Raw genomic sequence first — 22,959 nt, forward strand, 5'->3', positions numbered from 1 at the left:
TCTATCAATCTATCTCATTTTCCAGGGAAACTGTTATATTTGTGTTTTGTTATTTTTTTAGACAAAACATTAAATTCATGGTGGATGGGATTTCAGAAGAAATCTTCCAAGTGGCAGGGAATAAAAATGTACACACATATGTTTACCTGAAATTTGTCAGTGGTTGAGGGCAGGAGGACCTGAACTGACCCAGTGAGGAATATTCTAGAGCTGACATCTCTTATCTATTTACATGACCGGACCTGACACTAGCTTGGTGAATATCTTAACAGTTCATGCAGTCGAGTAAACAGGATTTAAAAGGTCAGTTCAAGGGCAAGGGCTATTACATGCACAGAAAACAATTCAAAGGACTATTTCAGCTTAAAGTCTTCATGTTGTACTGTACATCTGATAAAAACACAGCCTATTGTATGTTTGCATTGCAAAGCATGTGACACCTTTTGCATCAGTATGGCATTATAAAGACCCATGATGATAATATCAAACTGTTCATTCAAATTTGAGACAGGTGTGGTGCAATGTGCAGAAACACAACATAATGGACATCATTCAAAGCTAAGGGTGGTAATTATGAAACAGATTCTAAACATCAAGGGACAAAACATTAGGAATTTGATCAATTAAACTAAATATTGAAAATGTTTGAAACATGCAGTGACTGTACAGTACGCAAATATCCATGTCCTTAATCGGCCCTGTAGATGCTCTCAATTTAGACTGACGTACATAAGCTTAAAAAATGATGGATTCTCTGAAGGGGAAATCCCTGCAAACAGATTTGAAAAAGCTTAGTGTAAAACGTGATTGATGCTAAGGCAGGCCTTATGTATGTTGTATAAGGAGCCATGCCATAAATGAAAATAACTGAACATGTAGGGCATTATTTGCAAGAAGACACAGGGTTGAATGCTTCAAAAGGCAATGATGATATGGACCATCAGGATTATACATGCAAATATTACCATGGGGGATTTACATACATTCAGCTTCTTGCAGCTCATAAATGCCATTATATTCAAATAATCCCCTCTTCCTGGAACAAATGCTTATCTACAAAGTGGTTTAACCGAACGTCATGCAAGGACAAGAAAATATACAACAGAACTTTCCCAATCAGGAGACAATAGTCAGCTTTATATACAATATGCAATGTTTTGTAAGAGTCATCACAGGACAAACTGGAAAGACAAGAGCATCACTCAGTGATATCACTCTCTGTATATCATGTGAAAAGGAGAGAGAAAAAGAGAGACAGAAAAAGAAAGAATTGTAGTTATTATGATCCTTTAGAAAAGTTTGCCGTGGTAGGCTAACAATAGTTTAAACCAAAACAACAGAATTGCTCTAGTTAGGCCTATTGTTACCACAATAAACTATATATTTATGTGAAAGTAAAGACATTACAGATATTTATACAATTGTGGTACATTAATAATACAGAATGGTTGTTTTACAGAAAGGTGTATTTGTATGAAAAGGATAAAACCAGCTGTATTACGTTTCGCAGGATATCTTTTGTTAGTGGCCATTATTTCTGCACAATTATTAGCCTTAAATGACCCAATTTATTTACACACATTACACAAATGCGGGAACAACAATGATACCGAAAATGAGTTCCTCCTGCGCCGTGTTTCCAGCCGGAAGAAATAAATGCGACATGACGCGGAAAAATCATGTGTAATGCATAATGTATTACACATGACAGCACAGACGCGTGATATTTATGTGATATATATTCATAAACATCACTTAATGTGCACTTACCAACAATAACTGATAGGTAAACGAATAATTCGCCGGCTGTTTTAGCAAGCTGTTCATAGTTCAGACAGTTCTTGTTGTAAACAACCACTCGGTCATCGGGTTCAAATATGGACCCAAAACACAAAAGACTGCTCCGATCTCAGCGACTTTTTCTAGCCGAGGAGCTATTAGTGGACGACATGATCATACAGTATTTATACCAGGAGGAGATCTTAACGGAGAGTCATTTAGAGGAGATTAGATCGGAGTCGTCTAACAGGAAAAAAACGCTCAAGCTGCTGGATATTCTGCCAACGCGGGGTTCGCACGCCTTTCATCGCTTTATTCAGTCATTAGAGAAAGATTTTCCCTGGATCAAAGACAAATTACTGGGACTTTGTGCTGAAGACAGCGAGCCTCCTCTTCCGTGCTTCTCAGGTGAGTCCCTTGCGCGTGAGCGCGCGAGCTAAATCTGACACAGCACATCACTTGGGACTATCCTTAATCGCAAAAAAACGATTCATAAATATTATAAACAAGACGCAAGTAAGCACAAATACCCCAAATATGCTCATTTTGGATAGCTAAGCATATGTGTGGGGTTCATGTCCCCACAAAATGAAGTGATATGAAAATTAAAACATGTATGGAAGTTTTGTGTGAGGTTTAGGGAATAGGAAACACAAATTTCTCATTAAATTAATAAAGAAAGAAAATGAAAATCATCCCATAGGCTAATGGTTTATAAACTGTACAATCTATATTTTCTGACCCTAACTGTAACCCTAAACCTATCCCTCTCACAAAACTTTCCTCTGTTTTAGATTTTAGAAAAATGTAATTATATGTGGTTTAGAAGCTTGCTTTCTCTTGTGGACTAGAAAGGTCAAAATTGACTGGTATGAGACATTTGATCTTCATAATGTAGGCAATACCAGGTACACACTAACACATAAACATGTGTGAACCTTATTGTTAACATCAGAGTGGGTGTGGCCATTTGTAACTTCAACGTGTGAGGCTTCATTTGTCATAAAAAACAACAGCACTTGTGCATTTTTATAGAAATACAGCCTTGATTTTGCAAACTAGTTTTTGTTATAATTTTTACAAAATGTATTATGGTAATTATAAACACATTGATTTGTAGCTCAAATAGTTTTACCGTATAGTCTGCTGATCTTTAGTGTTACTCTTCTATTTATTTATCTGTAGTTCCTAATGAATTGGAAGTCTTGCACATTAACAGAAAATAGTTTACATGTCTCACATTTCTGTGAGAGCACTGAAATATAATATAAAAAACATATGTAATAGATTTAAATTAAAAAAAAATAGAATAGTTATCAATAATATTATTATGCTTTGAAGCTTTTAATTTATTTTATATTTCATTATATAGTAGTTATTATTTCACTTATATGAAATATAAACAAATAAAGATATAAATAAATATAACAATTTAAACACATCATTAACTAAAGCATAAATGTAACATTATTCTAATACATTTCAAGGCTTCAGTTGCACTACATGTAAAGCTTTCTGTCGTCAGACGTGTTTCTGGTTCCCTCATATTCCCTCTCAGTTTCACCTGATTTCACTCTCTGTCTCATAATGAAACCATTCATCTTTTAATTGAGGTCAAGGCATTACGTCTCCTGTTTCTGACCTGAGGGTTAAATAACAAGTGCTTTAATTGCCCTTCCTCTAATCTCTAACACTAAACCCTCTGTTACTAATTCTAGCAGAGAACCTACAGCAAATCCATTTAAAGCATTGCAGATTTCCATATGATTTGAAAACTAATGTTTTTGCGTATTTAGAGTTTGTGAAATGCCTTATTCACACCCACAGCAGTCTGGTTTCAGATGCTTGTGAAAACCAAGGAGTTCTCTGCGTGCACTGAATATATTTCAGCTGCTGTTTTGCTGAAAGGCGGCTTATTATCTGCTGTCTGTTGTTTTGCCATGCGAGAACCGGACACCCACTAAAAACCCTATACACTGACACTCCCAATCCCCCCTTTTTAGGCAGTCAACCAAACACCAGAACACCTTTGAAAAAAAAAAAAAAACTCAACCCCTTCCCTAGTAGAAAAACAAGACATAGAAAAAAAAAGGAGAGTAAAGTATAGAAAAAGAAAAAAAAAAGAGCTGAAGTTGTGTTTTGAGTCTCTCAAGGCCAGGTCGGCTTGGTACGCTGCCCTGGTTTTCCATGAAAGCTGCATTAATTCCTGGCACTAGGTCTGCGGCTCAGCACTCTCGCCGAGCATCCTCCTTTCTAGGAAAAATATAATCAAAGCCGTTTGTTGGCTGCTCTCCCTCTCCTTCCTGTCTCCAGTTACTGAGCTGAAGATTTTATTGACTTACTGTGGTTCAGATGGTAATAAACTGGGGGATGGGGTGGGGTTAGAGAAGCAAGCACAAAAGAAACGGGAAGGGGAAAAAAGAAGCATGCTTGCACATTTCTAGGAAGTCGAGGACGAGCGCTACTCTGAGCAAACGTTCTTCACACTTAAGTACTCGCTTTAATTTTAAGCTCTTGTTAGCTTAATAGCTTTGAGTCATCAGCGGCCGTTCAGGGACACAAATAATTGTTGTGCTTTCTTTCCACTTTTTTTCTTCTTCGGCTGCTCATATTATTAATATTCATGTCACTATGAATTTGGATCTTAACATCAATGATGTCACTCCGTTGGCATGGGAACGTGTTTTTCATTCAACTCGCTCTCATTCTCCATCGTTGTGACAGGCCCTCAATCTGCAGTGTCACGGACACGTTAATAAACCAGATGCATGTTCTGCTTGAATTTACAAAAGCACGACCCTTATGATCTCATTACCTACTTTCGAATGGAGATCAGTCAAATGGGGACACGATATCCTCATTTTAAAGTCCATTTGCACACCTGCGAGGCATGTGTATTTGCATGTTTATTTACGAGATGCTCGCTTTAAGGAAAATGATGCAAATTGTTCCTTAAGGCTTCACTTACGGGTTCCTGGAACTTGTCGTATACCAGATGCTAAGGTTTTGAATTGTAAGTTGTTTACAAGGCTAAATGTTCTGTGGCAGTCCTCTAGACAAATTTATCACAACTGGCTTCCAGTATAGCAGAAGTTAGCATTCCCTATCTGAACATATCTAGAAGATATTTTTTGAATGTGGAGAAAGTTGAGAAACACTGGTCTATCTGATCAGTAACATGTGTCCACCAGTCTAGTGCTACCGATCATCAGACTACGATGACTGTATCTGTTATTTGCGCAGCTGGATTTGCGTGCATCTTATATCTTAGGTCAATCCCTTATACGTTGTTAATAGTCACCCTCTGTATACTCAGCAGCTGCCAATTCATCTCAAAAGCTTTTGCTCTGTTCTGTACGTTTATTTTTACTATAAAAAGCTTGAGAACTAAAGTAGATATCTAGAGCATAATATTATCTTACGCCATATAGCATACATGTGGTACACATGTAAGGTTCACAATCCTGTTTGTGTATTTTGCTTGCTTTACGACTGCTGGATGGTATAGTGCAACCAAATAAAAAAAAAAAATCTGTTGTTTCAAGCTTGTATGGTGTTTTGTTTTTGTTTTTTAAGTGGGCACAAATATAAAATTTGTTGAAAAATCAAGAGATCCCGAATTCATAGTGAGCAGTTAATGTTAATCTACAAACAGGACTCCAATATCAACCTCCAAAAAAAAGTTGGCTATACAAATTAATATTTTTAGAACCCCTGAATGGTTCCAACTCATAATTTTATTATACACCACCTTTCTAAACGTTGGGGTCTAATTTTATGTTTTTGAAAGAAATATTGCATGCTCATCAATGCTGCATTTATTTGATTACAAATACAGTCAAAACAGTAATATTGTGAAATATTATTACAGTGTAAAATAATATTTTTCTGTTTGAATGAATTTAAGAGGTAATTTATCATGGTGATGGCAAAGCTGAATGTAATATTTATTTATATGAAGTGGAAATACATTGTTACAAAAAAAATCACTTGATTAATTTAATGCATCCTTGTTGAAAAAAATTTTAAGTTCTGATTTCTTATCCATACATATATGTTTATAAAGCTTCACCAGCATCGATCTCTGAAATCTTTATTATATATATATATATATATATATATATATATATATATATATATATATATATATATATATATATATATATATATATATATATATATATATATATAGACAAAAATAGATTCAATGAATGAGTCATCATTTTAGGAAGACATGCTTAACGGTTAATGATAAAAACATATAAGCTAGTAAATTTATAATAGCAAGCACGATTGTGCGGGTTAAGCCAGACTCTTCTCCTCATACAATTGGCCGTCTCTCTGCCTCGCCCACGGAGGAATGGAGGAAGGCACTTTTAATAATTTGCTTTTGAAGCCAGCCAGCACAGTGCTGTTCACTTGTTTTTGTTGGCCTCTCCTCCTCCGTTCCCTCCACCCATCTCTAGTACAGTCTGATTTCCAGGAACGTTGGCTTGAGGAGAGTCTTCCTGTCAGAATGTGGAAGCGGGGTGCAGCGCTCGGCCGTTCCAGCTGGCCGCTACACTCGGACTGATCCCTTGATGTGCTGCATCTGTTAGGAATGTCTGTTTTGATGAACAGAGATGACACTCTCATATTGATGCATTTTGGAGATGAGGTTTATCGAGATCAGATGTTGAGCATCCACAGCCAATTTAGCCACACAAGATCATTTTTTTGTTCATGTGCCCAAAGCCAAGGCTTACACATGGGGTCTATTAAGGACAATTAATAGGTCTTAAATTTATGCTCCATTAGAACATTTTGAGCCACTTCATAACACGAAACCATCTGTCTAAAGATTCTTGTCTCAGGCAAATCCTTTACAGTTCGACAACAGAGCGGTTTAGTGTCTGCCCGCATCGCTCCCATTCTGATTTATATGGAGCTTTATTAATAACTTCAAGCAAACCACAAAAAGTGCTCTTGTGCTGGCCCAGTCAGTTCAGATTTGTACTTTCCTTGTCCATGTTTGCACTTAAAAATATGATAAGAAAAACACAATAAAATGTATTTTGTGAAAGCGTTTTATTATTATTATTATTATTATTTTTACTTAAAAAGTTATATAATAAGTTAAGAATGGCAAATGTATTAATCTTACCCAAGAAAGTCTATTCTTTGTTGAAGGGATACTGATCCCTGATTAAGGTATCAGGCACAGAGCTAATGCTAATCAAAACATAATCAATTATTATTTGTTTAATTATTGTAATATTTTAATATATAAAATAATTATTTATACATATATAATAAGCTATTCATTTAATTAAAACATTATAATTTGTTATTTTGAAATAAAAAATTAAATAGTAAATAATAATAATTTATATAAAATAGAATTTATATATATATACACATTTGATTTTATATATAATTTTATATAATTGGTAATAATGTAATATTTTGGTTTTATATGTATAATTATATAATTTTTATAAATTTATATTAGATTTCATATCATGTACATTGAAACGTTTTTTATGAAATATTTATTTATTTTATTTATTAATTATTTTAATTACAATTATAAAAAAAAAAAAATAGATTCATTATGTTTTTAATTCTTGTCTCTAGTCTTATAGTCGTTTTGTAAGTGGCATACTTTCCACAAAGGATGTATTTAAACAGTTAATTCCATTCTTTTTCTTTAGATGTACATGCATAAGCCACATGTTTTTGACTAGACATTTCGACTGGAAAGAGGTGTAATCTTATCTTGTTTTCAGTTTAGAGCAACTGGAATTCCTTCCTTGGGCAGCAGAATAGCAGTCAAGGAATGAGATGGAACGTTTGAAGCTGGATAAAAACTGGAGTGTACTGAAATCACGTTTAAATGTATAAAATGTGCAACCTCAGAGGAAGCCAGACCATTATATATATATATATATATATATATATATATATATATATATATATATATATTCATTTGAGGCTAATTTGAAGTAATTTGTGGCTTGTTAGCATGAATGTCCAAAATGTCCTCAGTGAACCCTTCCCTATACTGTCCCCCATCTCTCTTCAAGAGGAAACAGGAACATTAATGTCACATTGTGATGTTGCAGATTTATGTGAGGTTAGATGTGAAATTCTCTAGTTTATATTGTATATTATAGTGATTTATACGCCTGTAATTTTCCCTCTTTTCAACTTCAGATAAACATGCCCTGTCCTGTGACATCACGCTTGTTGAAAAGCAGGGTTTATTGTGAGTTTTTGTGGAATTTTACAGAGATACAGCTTGTTGTTCCCTAGAGGCCATGCGTGGGCGGTTAACTATCACCCTGCCTAAAATTAACTAATTCTCTTTTCCTAGAGAGACAGAGTGACCCGTTTTAAGAAATACACACTCGCTCACCTCTGTATTTTTATTGCCTTTTTTGAAATTTCTTTTCCTAATCCTTCAGATTTAAAGCATCCTCTTACAGGGATGTTTAAGTAATTATGCAAACACATTCCGCTGTTATACACTAATTCACGGACACTTCTTTTAACAAAAGTGTGATGGATTTGATATATATAAGGTACATCAGAGTTTCATGTGTCTCCGTATGGTCTCTTAAGACTAAGGTACTGTAACTGTCCCCTCAGATAAAGGCTTCTGCATACTTTACATTCTTAAAGTGCACAATCTGTTCCCTCCAGCAATCTGGAGTTAAGTGTCCACATGTACGCATGGAAATTGAAGCTGGAAAGCTCCATCCTATAAAAAAGAAACAATTCTCCGAAACGTTAAGCATTTCGGCGAAACCCAGGCAATGTTCTTTGCAGAGCACCCTCGCATTCTCAGTTTTGCTTTCTGACGTTCCTTCTACACTATATTCTCTTCATTTAACATTGATCTAACATATTCATTTTGATTGAAAAATTCAAGTAGAGCAACTTTTTACTCTACCAGTTTTTTCAACTTTAATTGTGATTGTGCTATACACATTTAACATTAGTTGGTTGTAACATGAATGACTTATTGATCTTTTAAAGCATTAGTTTTTTTATGTTTTGCACTTTTTAAATCATGTTTAGTGCAAGATTTTTTTTTTGGCGAACATAATATCATTCCATATTTTTGTCAGCTAAATAAAATAAACGGGTGATAAATATGGCTTGCTATCATGTACAGGTGCCAAAAATGTACACAAAAACTAACATTGAATATGACCACAGAATTTTTAAAAGTCAGATGTTTTAATGAATTGGTCAAAATCACTCAGAAACAATCCGTCTAAAGTATCTCTTTTTTCTGAATTAACTTTTCTGAGTGCCCAATCTTAATAGAAAAAAACTTGAATAAAAAAAAATATTTACTTTATCTTTATTCTCTTTGTCTCTGACTGTCTTTTTTCTGTTTTCCTTTGTGTACCTCCACCACCATGAGCCATTCATCAGATAAAGTATTGCCACAGAGATGTTATGGCTCTTTACCAGCTCACCCCTGTTTACTAAACCAGCTCTCGCTGTGTGAAATCCTCTTTGTGGTGTTGTTTTGCTGATGGTTGGACCACCTCAACACACTAATCTTCTTTGTCTTTGGGGTCTAGAAGCTTTAAAGCTGTGAAGAACTACAGCAAAGTGTCCAAATCCATGGCAGAGAATACCTGCACTTGGATATTTGAGCGCCTGTAACAGTGAAGAGGAATTGAAGTGAATCCTTTCTTTAAAGCTAAAGTGGGCAATTAGTACCTATTAGTATCACCAAGTATTATTCTCTTGACCTGGGGTGGCCACTCCTGTCTCTTGACGACAGAAATCAATGGACGTCCTTGATTTTGTGAAGGATTTGGGAACATTCAAAACAAACTCTCAAACCGACCTTTGCTCCATTCATCCCCACTGCTCAAATAAAACACATCTCTATTCTCCTGGGACGAAAACATTGCACAGGGAGAGAAAGATTGAATTTTGAAGGGTTAAATATGTTACCTACTCCGTCTCTTCCAATATGATTAATGCAGTTTTGCTTTTTTATATGTTGGCCTATGTATTATTTTCATTAAAATTAATTGTGTGTCTAATATGTACTTATATGTATTTGACTTACTGAGGCTTCATGTAGATTGAAACCTAACACTGCTGGATTGTTGTCAATATCAAATTTTATTCAGCGGTTTGAGCTGTTCCACTCAGGGTCATGGTGCAGTGCCAATGTGAGCTATTCAAATAAATATGCTTACATCATACAAGAGATGCTGTTTTCTGTCCCCTGACCCCCTCAGACCTCCATTGCTGAGGTCCAAATTACACATGCATGGCTTGTCACCTCAAGCTGTTCAGTGGCAACCTGAGTGCATGAACAAGGTGAAGCATATATATGAATAAAACATGCTTTACCTCATTCCCTTACATTCTTTTGCTTTCAGTGTTTGTTTCTTATTTTCCTGGAATCGTAACAAATTTGATTGTTCAGAGTGATTCTGATTCAGTTTAAGAATTTATAACTTTACCAAAAAAGCAGATGTCAGAATCTGTGTCAAGAGTTCGGTTCTAAATGCAGTCCGAGTCCAAGTACCCCAACTCTAATATATATTAGAATCGACTCAATCTTGACATGAACTCTGACATTTTAGCATTTTTTTATCGAGTACAGTAGAAACCACATCATGTCTTACATGGAGGATAGGAAAAGGTTATATAAAGTTACATAAAATTAAGATGACAAGACATTAATATATGTCTTTAACTCAGTTTTGGTTAAGACCTCGGATTTGACAAGGTGGACTGGATATATATATATATATATATATATATATATATATATATATATATATATATATATATATATATATATATATATATATATATATATACCTACTATTTCTGGTAATATTATTTTTATGTTTTTATAAATACAACATATAGTGTCAATCTTTTTCATAGATGATGTTAAAGCACCCTTAACAGAACTCAATGTTACGGAAATCAACCGGTTACAAAAAAATGGAACCAGATCTGAATGCAAATAATCACATGATTCCCAGCCCAATTTCCTTACAATATGTACAATTATTTCAATGATATGTGCTTGTGTTACACAGTGAGCGACTTACTTCTAAAATCATACGTTGTTTCTTTGTTTTCAGTTCAGTGTGGTGTTCCCGACCACATCCTTCCGACTGTTCCAACCTCGCAGCATCTGAACCGCTTGGCCGCTCATCTGGGTTCAGAGTGGAAGTCTGTGCTGCTGGACCTGGGTCTGTCCTCAGCGGATCTGTACCGCTGCTGCGCTGACCAGCCCCTCTCGGTTCAGAGTCAGGTGCTCGCTGCGCTGGTGATGTGGACGCAGAGGAACGGAAGAGAAGCCACGGTGCGGCGGCTGCTCCAGAGCCTGCAGGCCGCAGACATCCCGCCCTCTGTCCTCCAACAGGTGTTTGTGTGACATCACAAGTTGTGTTTTTCTGGACTTCATGCTGCTCTTGAGCTGTGGAAAACACGGCAGACACTGAAGGAGGAGAAACACTGTCCTTGCGTGACTTTTTGTTACAGGAATGTACTGAAACTTCATTATACATCTAAAATGGCTCGAAAAAATTATGAAATTGATCATGTCGTACTGTGCCATATGTGTGCCTTTTAATATTAAAATTTATTTTCTTAATTATGCTTCCGGAATATATTTTGTATTGCCCTTAATAGTGTCCATTTTTGTTTGACATTATTCTTAAATACATTTTACACCTTTTTTTGGAATGTAAATATTGCCTTGTTACTTTAACATAACATTGTAGTAAGAGAACAACTGTTTAAATAAAGGTTCAATAAAAAATAAATTGAATCTATGTAATCTGATTGTAGAGAATAAATGCTTAGTAAATATTTTATATAATATAATATATATATATATATATATATATATATATATATATATATATATATATATATATATATATATATATATATATATATACTTTTGAATGCATAACAGAGCTTGTTATTGATAGTAATACTGACTTTTTTCGCATAACTATATACATTTTTATATCTATACTTCTACCATTTATTTCTAATCAACAATGTATTTTCTGGGACTAGATACTGATTCTTTTAAAACACATTTTGTGCTTGTCCACTTATACATTTGTGGAGTGTGACAAATTAATAAAAAAATAAAAAAAAAATTCATGTAGTTAGTGCATGTATAATAATTATACAATAACTGAAACATTACACAATTGTTTGCTGAAATGCCATTTTCAGCATATTCTCAGGCTACTGCATCTGGTCTGCTCTCTATTGTTTTTCTCTCCATCTGTCACTTGTTTTTATTCAGTGCTGTTTATTCAACGCTCAATCAATATTTACAGATCAGGTGTTTGTAATATGACAGGTCATTTCCTAATCTCTCACTTATTAATCAGAGTCTGTGTGTGTGCGTGCGTGCCATCGTTCGTAAACATTTGCAGGCGTCAGTTTCTCTGCTGTGTGTACATGCGTGTGCGTGTTATATGTGTTCAGTCTTTGTTTTCTGCTTTATCTCCCAGGTGTTAGTGCCACATTATGAGACTTTAAATGCTTTCCTAGAATCTGAGCGTGAATGAGTTTACACTGATGTATAATTGACTTACCTAGTTAAATATAAATGGCCATCAACATCCCCATTGTCCCTGAAGGGATCCAATAATGTCATGTTGTACTGTTTAGAATAAGAAAAAGCTGTATTGCCAGATATGAGCAGGGGCCCCCTATGATTTCTGGGCCCCTTGAACAACATATTGACTCGGGCCCAATATACAACAAATATTTAAAATAAATACACAATTAGACAATAGATGGCTTTAATAATGACATGCTTATTGCCAAGTGAACTGTTCATGAGATGGATTGCCTGAGGGAAGAAACTGTTCTTATGCCTGGCTGTTCTGGTAGTCCGGATGGGAACAGTTTGGAGAGGCCTGGGGTCCAGAATGATTTTGCCAGCCCCTTTACTCACTCTGGATGAGTGCATTTCTTGGAGAGTGGGGAGGGTTGATCGTTCTCCTGATGAGAAACATTCATAAAGTAATGTAAATACGTCCCCTGTGGTGTTTTTCTTTTCTGAATAACTGAGTGTCTCGTTAAATGTGCACAAACACAGAGCCATCTGAAACACACACACACACACACACACACACACACACACACAGGCCCTCTGTCCTCTGAGTTCCCTAATTCCAGGGAAGCGTTTGAAATTCAGCTTAGTGTACGTTTTTTGTTCCGGTGTTTCTCAGAAATGTGCAGAGGCTTCAGTTGGGACGGTTGAATTCATACCCATTAAACGATGTGTGTGCGGTCCAGTGGCTCAGAAAAATCACGTGGGGTGCCAAAAAAACGCATCAGCGCCCGTAAAAGCATCTCCTTCGAAGATAAAAATGCCTCCATGGGCTAACAGGGTGTTTGTTCTAGATTTAAAGGTGGCTTGAAAGCAAAGCGTTGAAGCAGCGAACGATGTGTCTTCCTCCACTGAATTATAGCGGTGGTCACCCGCCTCCCCCTGACCTCAAGAGGAAATATATACTTGAGGGTTGCTTTAAATGCTGTGGCGGGCTTCTCGGCTCAGATTGCCATGGAGACCGGTTTTGGACGGTGTGGCATTCTATACCCTGTGGGCTCTTGATGGGTCGGTCTGCGTATTTGTTCTTCTTTTGGTTTCAGCAAATGGATGTCAGGATAGGAAGGCCGAGACAGGAATGGTTTTTACTGATGCTGAGTTATGATGTAAATGCAATTATCTTTATCCTGCATTCAGATCGATTTGAATAATGTTAGCGATTTAACTCATTTTGAGGGATACTTAGCTGTGATTATCTGGAGTTTTCTTTACCTGCTGGAACAAGATGTGTGTGAATCAATCAATGTAGCAGCTCTATGAAAATGAAATGAAATCCGCCAGAACAGCAGTGAGTGAAAAGGTGTGCATGCTAGCCTTGAGGTCATATAAATGCTATAAGCAAGTCCATTTCTGCCTTCATTTACAGAACATTCATGCATTTGGCAGATGTGTTTTTATCCAAAAACTTAATTCAAGGTACACTTTTTATCAGTTTTTGCATTCCTTGGGAATCGGACCCATGACCTCGGCTTTACTAGTGCCATTCTATTGTTTGAGCTACAAGAGTAATAAAACTTTGTGAGATAAAGCTTGAATAAAATCAGTATATAGATGCAGTAAAAAGTGTAAAGTCACACTTTTGAGATATAAAGTGTAGTTTCAACTACAAGACATAAAGCCTTTAAAGATATCGATTGGGACAAAAAGTCATAAAAGTTACTACCCAGTTGCAGTTTTCGATATAAAGTCACACTTTCGTGACTCAACGTTGCATTGGCAAGATATGAAGTCACTTTGTAAGATATACTGTAACGTAATTACAGGAAACTAAGCACCATAAATGTGATATAATGCAACAAATGTGAGATATAAAGAAATAAAGTCAAAGTATGTAAAGTCATTCTAAGATTAAAAGTCACAGTTATGAAGGGAAAAAGTCATTTGCATGATATAAAGTCACAAGATATAAAATTGCAACTATACGAGAAATAATTACAAGTGATTTTCTGAGATGAAGTTGCAATGAGTTTATTTATTTACTGTGAGGTGAAAACAGGCTCCTATACAAAGTATGTTACACACAAAAGCTGACCGAAGGGACTTTTAGCTGATATACAGTACATATCTCTCTATTAGGAAAAAATAAACATTGATGATGTGGCGCATATTCAACTTTTCTCAACCTTCCCCCTTAATACCAGTTGCCTCTGATGGTTCATAATCATGGTTCACATCTGTGATGTAAACTGAAGTCTATTGACTACTTAAAAAAGGAGCTTCTGTATGCCCGACCCAAACTTCCTGTTTCAATAGAAAATACATCAACACAAGATTAAAAGACTGCTCACTTCACAGGTTCCTGAAAGCAGTATTTAGTCATTCACAAAGCCCTTGACTTGCATGTTTGGAACTGAATTTGTGGAAGTGCTGAAGGTTGTACAGGAAAGAGTCTGAGCACTTCCTAGTGAAGGCGCCAGAGGTCAGAGATTTCAGATTCAAATGAAGAGGTCATCATCCTCCTCTATTCAAATGTGTAATGTAAAAGCACTTTATCAGAGCAAACCATCACAGCTATACACCTTCAAATCCGGATACCTCTCTTGTCGTTTCCTGATCCTGTGTTTGTATGGCTTAATGGTCTATTCATGAATGAAGCATAAAGATTATTGATAAAGGTCAAAGTCTCTCTTCTGTTGTCTGGATCACAGTCTATAGCATCCTCGAGTGACCTTCTGAAGAAGTCTTGCAAGGTATTATCTCTTTGCAGTGGGTTAATACTGCCTTCCCATAACACTGGAAAAGCATCAGACTCTTCTAGCAGGTTTAATGCAAAATGTTTGGTTATGCTGATGTTTACATCTCAGAAAAGCCACTGTTTAACTTGTTTTAAGATATTATGGGTCCCAATCACCTTGAAATGTTTCCAGGTTTCCATATACCTGGAGAATGCTGCCTGTTAGAATTCCAATTCATCTCAATGGACGTTGGATCGTCTGGACCAAGGCCCTTATGGAAGTGTGTGAAATTGACCATTTTTGGAACACTGGAACTTTTTAAACAAAGTGTGGAAAATCCTTGCTAAAAGTTTAGCTAGCTAAACCACATAAAATTCAAACCACACTTTTCGTATTCTTACATATTTTGCTTAATTAAAAGAACAGAAAATCTGCAGATTTTGGTGATGAAGGAAAATGGAGTAGATTTTTTATTTTTATTTTGCATTCATCAATATTTGTGATATGTTGAATTGTATTTTTGAACAGGGCACAAGAGAGCATAACATCATAGCGCATTTTATGCAGTGTTTGAAGCAATTTTCCCTGCATCCCAATGTTCATATCCATCCAAAATAGTTTGTGACATTAAGTGTGTCCCTGTTGAAGAGAATATGCCAAAAGTCAATGGATAGTTTTTCTATTTCAGATAGATTTTTAAAGTGTGGATCTGTGTATACTCTAATGGAGTATATTGCACACAATCCATTGCACTTTGGCGAAGGATTCGGTTCAGAACTACAAACACAAATAAAATGAGCATAAATTTTATGGGTCTGGCTTCCGGTGTCATCCACTTCCAGCTAGTTTTAGCTGTACAAGACTGTTTCTTTTGCTGCTTGAATGTATTATCTTATTTATGAACACATTGGTCTTGAGTGCAAACAGTTTTACCATTTACTGCACTTTGTTATTCTTCTTATTTCCCTACACCGGCTAATGAACCAGAAGTCTGGCACATTACCAGAAAACATCTTACTTCGTTAAAAAATAAGGTGGATACGGTATAAAGTTAAATGAAATGAAATGTGGAGGATGTGACAAGATGATTGAGTTTACAGTGACAGGATGCAAGTAATTATGCAACAGAGCGGTCCTTTAAAGACTCAATTGCATAATGTTGTAGTATGTACCAAAACCTGCCTACTCTTCAACTACACACTCAAAAGTTTGTACTTTTTCTTCACCAGAAGAGTATATATTTTAAGGGCATAGTACAAAGGGAAGTTATGATGAAGCATTTCTTGCTCAAAGTCTAGTGTTAACGAGAACTGATTTCGATGATTTAGACAAATTCAATCAATGAACTGAAAAGAACTGATTCAAAGGAGTCATTCATATTGACTTGAACCAAGCAAACTGTCCTGTTAATTTAAACACGAAAAGGGCTACCATTCAAGACCCTAATGAATGATGCCAGCACCTTTTTAATTTTAACATTAGGCATGAAAATGACTTGTGACCATATGTAACAGCGACTAAAGTATATATAAATGACAGCGACATCCATAAAACCATAACATGTTTTTTAAACGCTATGGTATTAACACAGATACCACCACTGTATTTTTTTATGTTATGTACAGAACAATAGAAGTTACGTCTGCTACTATAATCTTTCTGGCTGCCAGTGAGATCAGACACAGCTTGACCAACATTATGCTGCTCTATTATAGCCTTAAAGCCACACCAACAGCTGCAGTGAATGAATGCAAGAACAAAGAGTTGTGTCGGAGCTTCAGATTTCGACTTCCGCTCCCCAGTCACCTGACTCCGCGCATTACCGTGGAAATGAGCTCACCCCTGTGTACGGCCGTGTAGCGTTTCAGGCCACACAGTATTCACATAGATGTCAGTTTCAGTGACATATAAAGCTCAGGTGAAGGGGAATTCGTGTCTTTGTGAGATTGTGTGGTAAAAGAAAGGAAACTGATAGGAAGGTGCGGAGAGACAGTGGAGGTGTGTATACCTCTAGGGAGAAAGTAGGAAAAATTTTGTATTTCTCCTGTACCAGGGTCAATTTTGTCAGTTGTGATCTATTTTGTGAATCGACTTAGAATAAGACATCAATAAATCAAGCTAATATACAACAAACCAGGACTTCCCTATAACACAGAGTACAGTATAGATACCCTGTATGCTAAATAAAGTGATAAACAGTCACTGGGATTTGAATGTATTATGCAATAAGCTGTTATGCCCATGTATGGCATGTTAAACAACGAAAATAATCCTCTTGAGATTTGTACATAAGCTGTGACCTCCAAGGCATTGTTTTGAGCCTAAAACACAACCGAGATATTTCTCGGAAATGCATACCGCATTACTTACAGTACTGTACATGCAGTAGACTCAATGCTAAGAGATGCATTTTGTAAGCATGTTCTTAATCAGTGGCCTTGTCCCCTTAGGAACCCTCACCAGTATATGTCTTCATATTGTGAGTGTTAACCCTGTATTTCATGTTATTTTCACATGTAATATTTTATGAACATTTAAAATTCATACAGACAATGACCTAAATAAACCACATGAAGGAATTAAGCTACAAAATGTCTGATATAGCTATTTAAAGATTGTTATTAAGCATTAATCTATTACACTAAAATAATTTGTCTGTTAATTATTACTAAATACAAGGCTAAAAGCAGTGAAGCAACTAATATTTAAGGGAAAAAAAATGAACAGACAAAAATGCCCTTTTGCCAAATTAATACATTTTGTTGTTATGTGATTATAAATAATGCAACTGGAAATGACATCACCCAGAGGACTCCCTGGAGAGCCTTTTAAGGCTTTAAAATATCTGATTATCTGGCATTTATAGCTGTTACGATCGGAGACCCAGGGAAACACAGGAGACAAGAGATCCAATCTCTGTTACAATCGTGTTCACAGATTTTGATTCCTCCCGTTCAATCCACGTCCTGTTATTCTTAAACTGTGGTTGTTTTTGCTTACACAGTAATAAGCAGGTGGGGTCTCAACGTTCATATCCTTTGCATGTGTGTTTGTGTGAGAGAGACACTCAGTGTGAGAGAGCTTTTACACTAGGGGTCAATGTGGCCACTGTGAGCTCTGGGTGTTTGTGTTTAGGGAATGGTGTGTATTCCTTTGAGACTGTGTCCCAAAGCCACAACATCTCTGGTTATTGTGCGAATGTGTGTGTGTCTGGCCACTAACTTGCCCCCAAGTGACACAGCTGAGAGGTGTCTCTCCATATCCTGCCCATTTCTTTGTCTGTCTATACAGCGGCCTACAATTATGGCTGTCTGGTTACTGTAATCCAACCTAATAAATCATGTTTTACTGCAGCTCAGATAATTTGATATGGCATATTGGGTTAAACCAGGAAGGGTTGGCTATTGAGAAATATTCACATATTAATATAGCATGAATTGAAATAAAAAGGCTTGACATACAAACAAAAGTTCATCAAGACAGACAGACAGACAGACAGACAGATAGATAGAGTAAAGCAGCTCTAAAAGTTCATTTTTATCTGTTTGTGTGTCCTGTTATTGACAGTTGTTTATTAGAGTCTCGTTGATCTTGGTACACTAAGTGCAGCACTACTGGACACTCTGTACCCACACCCATGTGATCAGACATGCAACACACACAAAAACAAGCTGATAATAAAGCACCGTGTGTCCAGAAACAGATTTCAGTGAGCCTGCCCTGGCCTGAGCCACACATTTATGCTGACGTGAGCAGATCCACATGAAGGCATAACAATGCATTGATTCTGCAGCCCAGTGGATCTGGGCTTGATGGTAATGCACAAAGGCGAACCTTTAGCAGCTATTTTTAACTAAAGTAGCAGAAATGGAGTGTGTGAAGGAGTGAACACAGAGTGGAGGTTGGAGTGTGAGCAGACAGACTTACATAACACCTTTAACACATCGCCATATGGCTTAACAAACTTCACTCTCTCTGTCACTCACTCTCTTGCACTCTCTCTCTCTCTCTCTCTCTCTCACTCTATCACACACACACACACACACACACGCTTCTTAAAGAGATGGTTCAACCAAAAACCAATCTTCTGTTATCATTTACCCTCATATCATTCCAAACTCAAATGACTTTCTATTTTCAATGGGGAAAAAAGGAAACATTTTGAGGAATGTGATTTTCGCTCTTTTCCATGCAGTTACAGTGAATGGGTTCTGCAGCTTTCCTTCATCAGAAAGGCCACAAAAGCATCATCAAAGTATCATGAAAGTAGTTGACACACTAATCTTGAGTCATTATTCACTGAAAATATTCATGGAAGAACTGGCAATTTGTGAACAAATTATTCCTTTGACTCAAATATTTGTAATGAATCGGTAGATTTGACTCACAAAACTGATATTAATTTGTTCACAAATTTAAAGAACTATTTACTGATTAACTTATCATATGACTACAGAAGATTTGGAATGTAGAGCATGAATATGTCAGGATTTGGCAAGGGAGGACCCAGATGCAGAATTATCAGGGGGGAACAGTTTATTAACAAGCGTGAAACACAGCTGATGTAGTAAGACAGTCCACAATAGGTCAGGGCAGACAACAGGGGAACAGGCTGGTCAGAAGGACATGGCCCCAGACTCTGTGGCAAAAGGAGACCTGGTAGCTACTCCAGTAGGAAGGGCCTGACCCAGTTGAAGGAACCACAATGTCTGCCAGGTCAGAAGAACCAGCGACCAGGGAGGATTCAGGAAGCAGGGAAGGAACCAACACAGACACAAGACAAAACAGGGGAGACAAGAATTTGACAGATAAAAGTAAACTTGCAAACCAATGCCTAGAGAGAAAAGAAAACTGAAAAAAGGGAAAACTAAGTAATACTAGAAATAACTGGAGTTAACTGAAAACAAAAGGATAACAATTGGAAAAAGCTAGGAATAACTAACTAGAACTACAAACCAAAATAAAGAAAACAGCAACCTTGCTGAAAACTAGAAAGAAAATAAAAAGATGGGAAAAACCCCAAAAGGTTCTATAACAAAGAAACTAAACTACAAAGACTAGAACTAGACTACACATGGGAACAAGTGAAAACTAGAAGGAACCAAATAAGTTGCAATACACTGATTAAAGAGTTCTCACAAGACTAAATGTATAAGCAAGAGAATGTACACAAGGCACACACAAAACAAACCAGCAAAGACCAGAGGGAAATGATCACAATATAAAGGGAGCAGAGCACACAAGGATCAGGTGAACAATTAGACAAACAAAAGGACTAAACAAGGGGGCGTGGTGATTAGAAACGAGGAGGCAGTACAAGGGGAACACACGGCCAACATAAACAAAGACACAACCATGTGCTCAGGCACAAAATGAACAGAGACACATTAAACAAAGATAGGACAGACAAGACTGTCAGGGCAGGATCCTGACAGAATATTATTTATAATATTGTTATGGTGCTTTTGCATCTCTTTCAAAGTTGGAAAGCTCCGGTCCCTGTTTACTGCAATGGAATGAAAAATAGTGATGAGCACATTATTCAAAATTTCACCTTTTTTGCTCCATTGTAAGAAGGATGCAAAAGCACTATACATGTTGTGAAGAGTATGTCAATGTGATAGCTTTGGGTCATTATTTCATGAAAATATTAATGAAAGAAGCATGAGTCAGTCAAATCTTTTTAATGAATCAGCTTTGATTCACAAAACCGGTGCGAACGATTCATTTCCAAATTTTAAGAACTCCTATCAAATTTGTCTGTTTCTCAATCAATGACTTCAGCAGACTTAGAATACATCTCAAATTATGTGAAAAAGAAATACTAGCACATTATTAAAAATTTCTCCTTTTGCGCTTCATTCAAATTTTTTTTTTAAATTCAAACAGATTTGGAACAACACAAGGATGAGTAAATGTTGACCACATTTTCATTTTTAGGTGGACTGTTTCTTTAAATCTGCGTGTTAGTCAATTTCCATCACACTAATAGGTTTGGTTTGTCATGCGGCTAGATTTGACTTTTCTCTCTTTTTCTTCTTTTTCTCTGAACACCATTGTGCTGAATAGGAAGTCGATGGAGTGTAATGAATAATAATAATAATAAAATCTATTTTCCCTCCTGAAACACTTTTTCTTGCGACCAGCAACAAAAGATGAATCGAGAAGTGCATCTGTTCCAAGAAATGCATCTGCCTTCCTAGTAGCAGTGCGCGCACAAACACACACACACACACACACACACAACCTTGATGTGCACAGGGCAGGAGAGTGTCTCCTTTCATGGTCTTAGGAGATGAGAGATGAGAGGAATTTCTTCGGGATTACCTACAGTACAGCAGTCTTCCCAGAATTCCACACACCAGGAAATGGAATTCTAGGAAGTGGTGATTAGAATGAAGTGGCAGAACTCCAGACAATTAGAATCAAACATCAGCAACCCCCCCCCCCATTCTGATATATACCCTCTCTCTCTCTCTTCCCTTCTTCTCTCTGTCAAAATCCTTGCTAACTCGAGGACAGTACTATGTAACTATCAAGGTATTGTATTATCATCAATATCATCCTGATGGCATTGTCCTAAGACTTCCAGCATGCATTGCATGATAGTGGAATAGATAACGCTTGAATGATAATGTCTGCACATTGCAATCATCAAGAGATTTCTCAGAAATGCCCCAGATCATCATGCCCTAAATCACAATACATGGCATAAATTAGATTAAAATGACTCCAGTGTAAAAAAAATTATTAGCTCTTAATGATTGTGCCTATGAGAGCCTAAACTGGTTCAAACATTCAAATAAGCAAACAACTGTTCTTCTTTATGTATGCAATCTTAAATATGTTGTAGGTATTTAAATTTTATTGAAAGAGACTATAATACTTATCAAATTGAAAATGCATGTAAAGCATCAATTTTATTTATTTTCTTTTATAATGTACAGTATGAAAAAAGACTAAAATGATCAAATTGCTAATTAATGTGATTTTTTTTTTCTTTCTCATTCATGGATCATTCATTTTCTTTCATAACAAATTGTTATTTCACAAATTGTTTCTTTCTGTCTGTGTTTCTTTCTCTATTTCAGTCTTTCGCTTCAGCTCACCTCATCACATGAGATTTATTGAGTCTAAATTAGTGTTGGGGAAACCGGTTTGTTTGCCTTGCAGTTTGGTCTCTCTCTGATTACGCTCTTCACATGATTTTGGCTCTTGTATTTAGTCAAGCAGAAGGAACTGACTCTAAACACTGAACTGAGCCTAACAAAAGCACTACAGTTTGGTTCAGTCTAATGTATTACTTAAGAAAATAATTTGTATATAGCTAATGTAGCATTTAATTAAAAAAAAAAAGTTTGCTCACTGATTGTTTAAGAGAGTTGAACAGAATATCTTTGCACAGAGCTGTCACCCGTCATGTCACCTGCCAGGAAGTGAATAGGACACCTGTGAGAACTGTTTAGGCTGTTGGTTTTAAGTCACTTTCTTGGTGAACAAGCTCAAAACACACACAGTCCTTCCAACAAAAACAGAACACCTTGTCCTCTTTCGTCATAGGTGCTGTTTATTTAGGCTTGTAAAACACATGTACGCTCATTATTTGTCAGTTTCCTAAATATTTCCATATTTCTATACATTCCTGTACATGAGTCTTTTGGGGTCTCCTCAGGGACGTGGTGAGAGCCTGTGGTGCTCTGTCTGTGAGTCGGATCTGTGAGGGAGGTTCAGACGAGGATTCTGGGAAATCTCCATACCCCTGAATGTGCAGATAACAAGTATTAACTGGAGCTTATTGGAAGCAGATGCTCTTTTCAGAAAAAGCCTCAGCAGGGTTAATTTCTGAGAGTTCAGGACTGCTTCGTTCTCTGCTGTGAACGACGG

At 36.5% G+C, this 22,959-nt stretch overlaps 1 protein-coding gene across 1 annotated transcript; it reads left to right on the forward strand.

Moving 5' to 3' along the window:
- The first annotated feature begins 1,373 nt into the window (after positions 1–1,373).
- Positions 1,374–11,591, forward strand: cradd (CARD and death domain containing adaptor protein). The gene is made up of 2 exons (XM_026209705.1): positions 1,374–2,187; positions 10,896–11,591. Exons 1-2 carry the CDS (start codon positions 1,878–1,880, stop codon positions 11,189–11,191), a joined length of 606 nt encoding a protein of 201 aa, XP_026065490.1. The 5' UTR covers positions 1,374–1,877; the 3' UTR covers positions 11,192–11,591.
- Positions 11,592–22,959: the final 11,368 nt, after the last annotated feature.

Source organism: Carassius auratus, chromosome 29 (assembly GCF_003368295.1).
Source record: "Carassius auratus strain Wakin chromosome 29, ASM336829v1, whole genome shotgun sequence".
Classification (NCBI taxonomy): Eukaryota; Metazoa; Chordata; class Actinopteri; order Cypriniformes; family Cyprinidae; genus Carassius; species Carassius auratus.

Excerpts from the sequence above, each read along its gene's own strand:
- cradd (XM_026209705.1), top strand. The coding sequence starts at position 1,878 with ATGGACCCAAAACACAAAAGACTGCTCCGATCTCAGCGACTTTTTCTA. Across the intron at positions 2,188-10,895 it reads TCCTCTTCCGTGCTTCTCAG|TTCAGTGTGGTGTTCCCGAC; the intron begins GTGAGTCCCTTG and ends CTTTGTTTTCAG.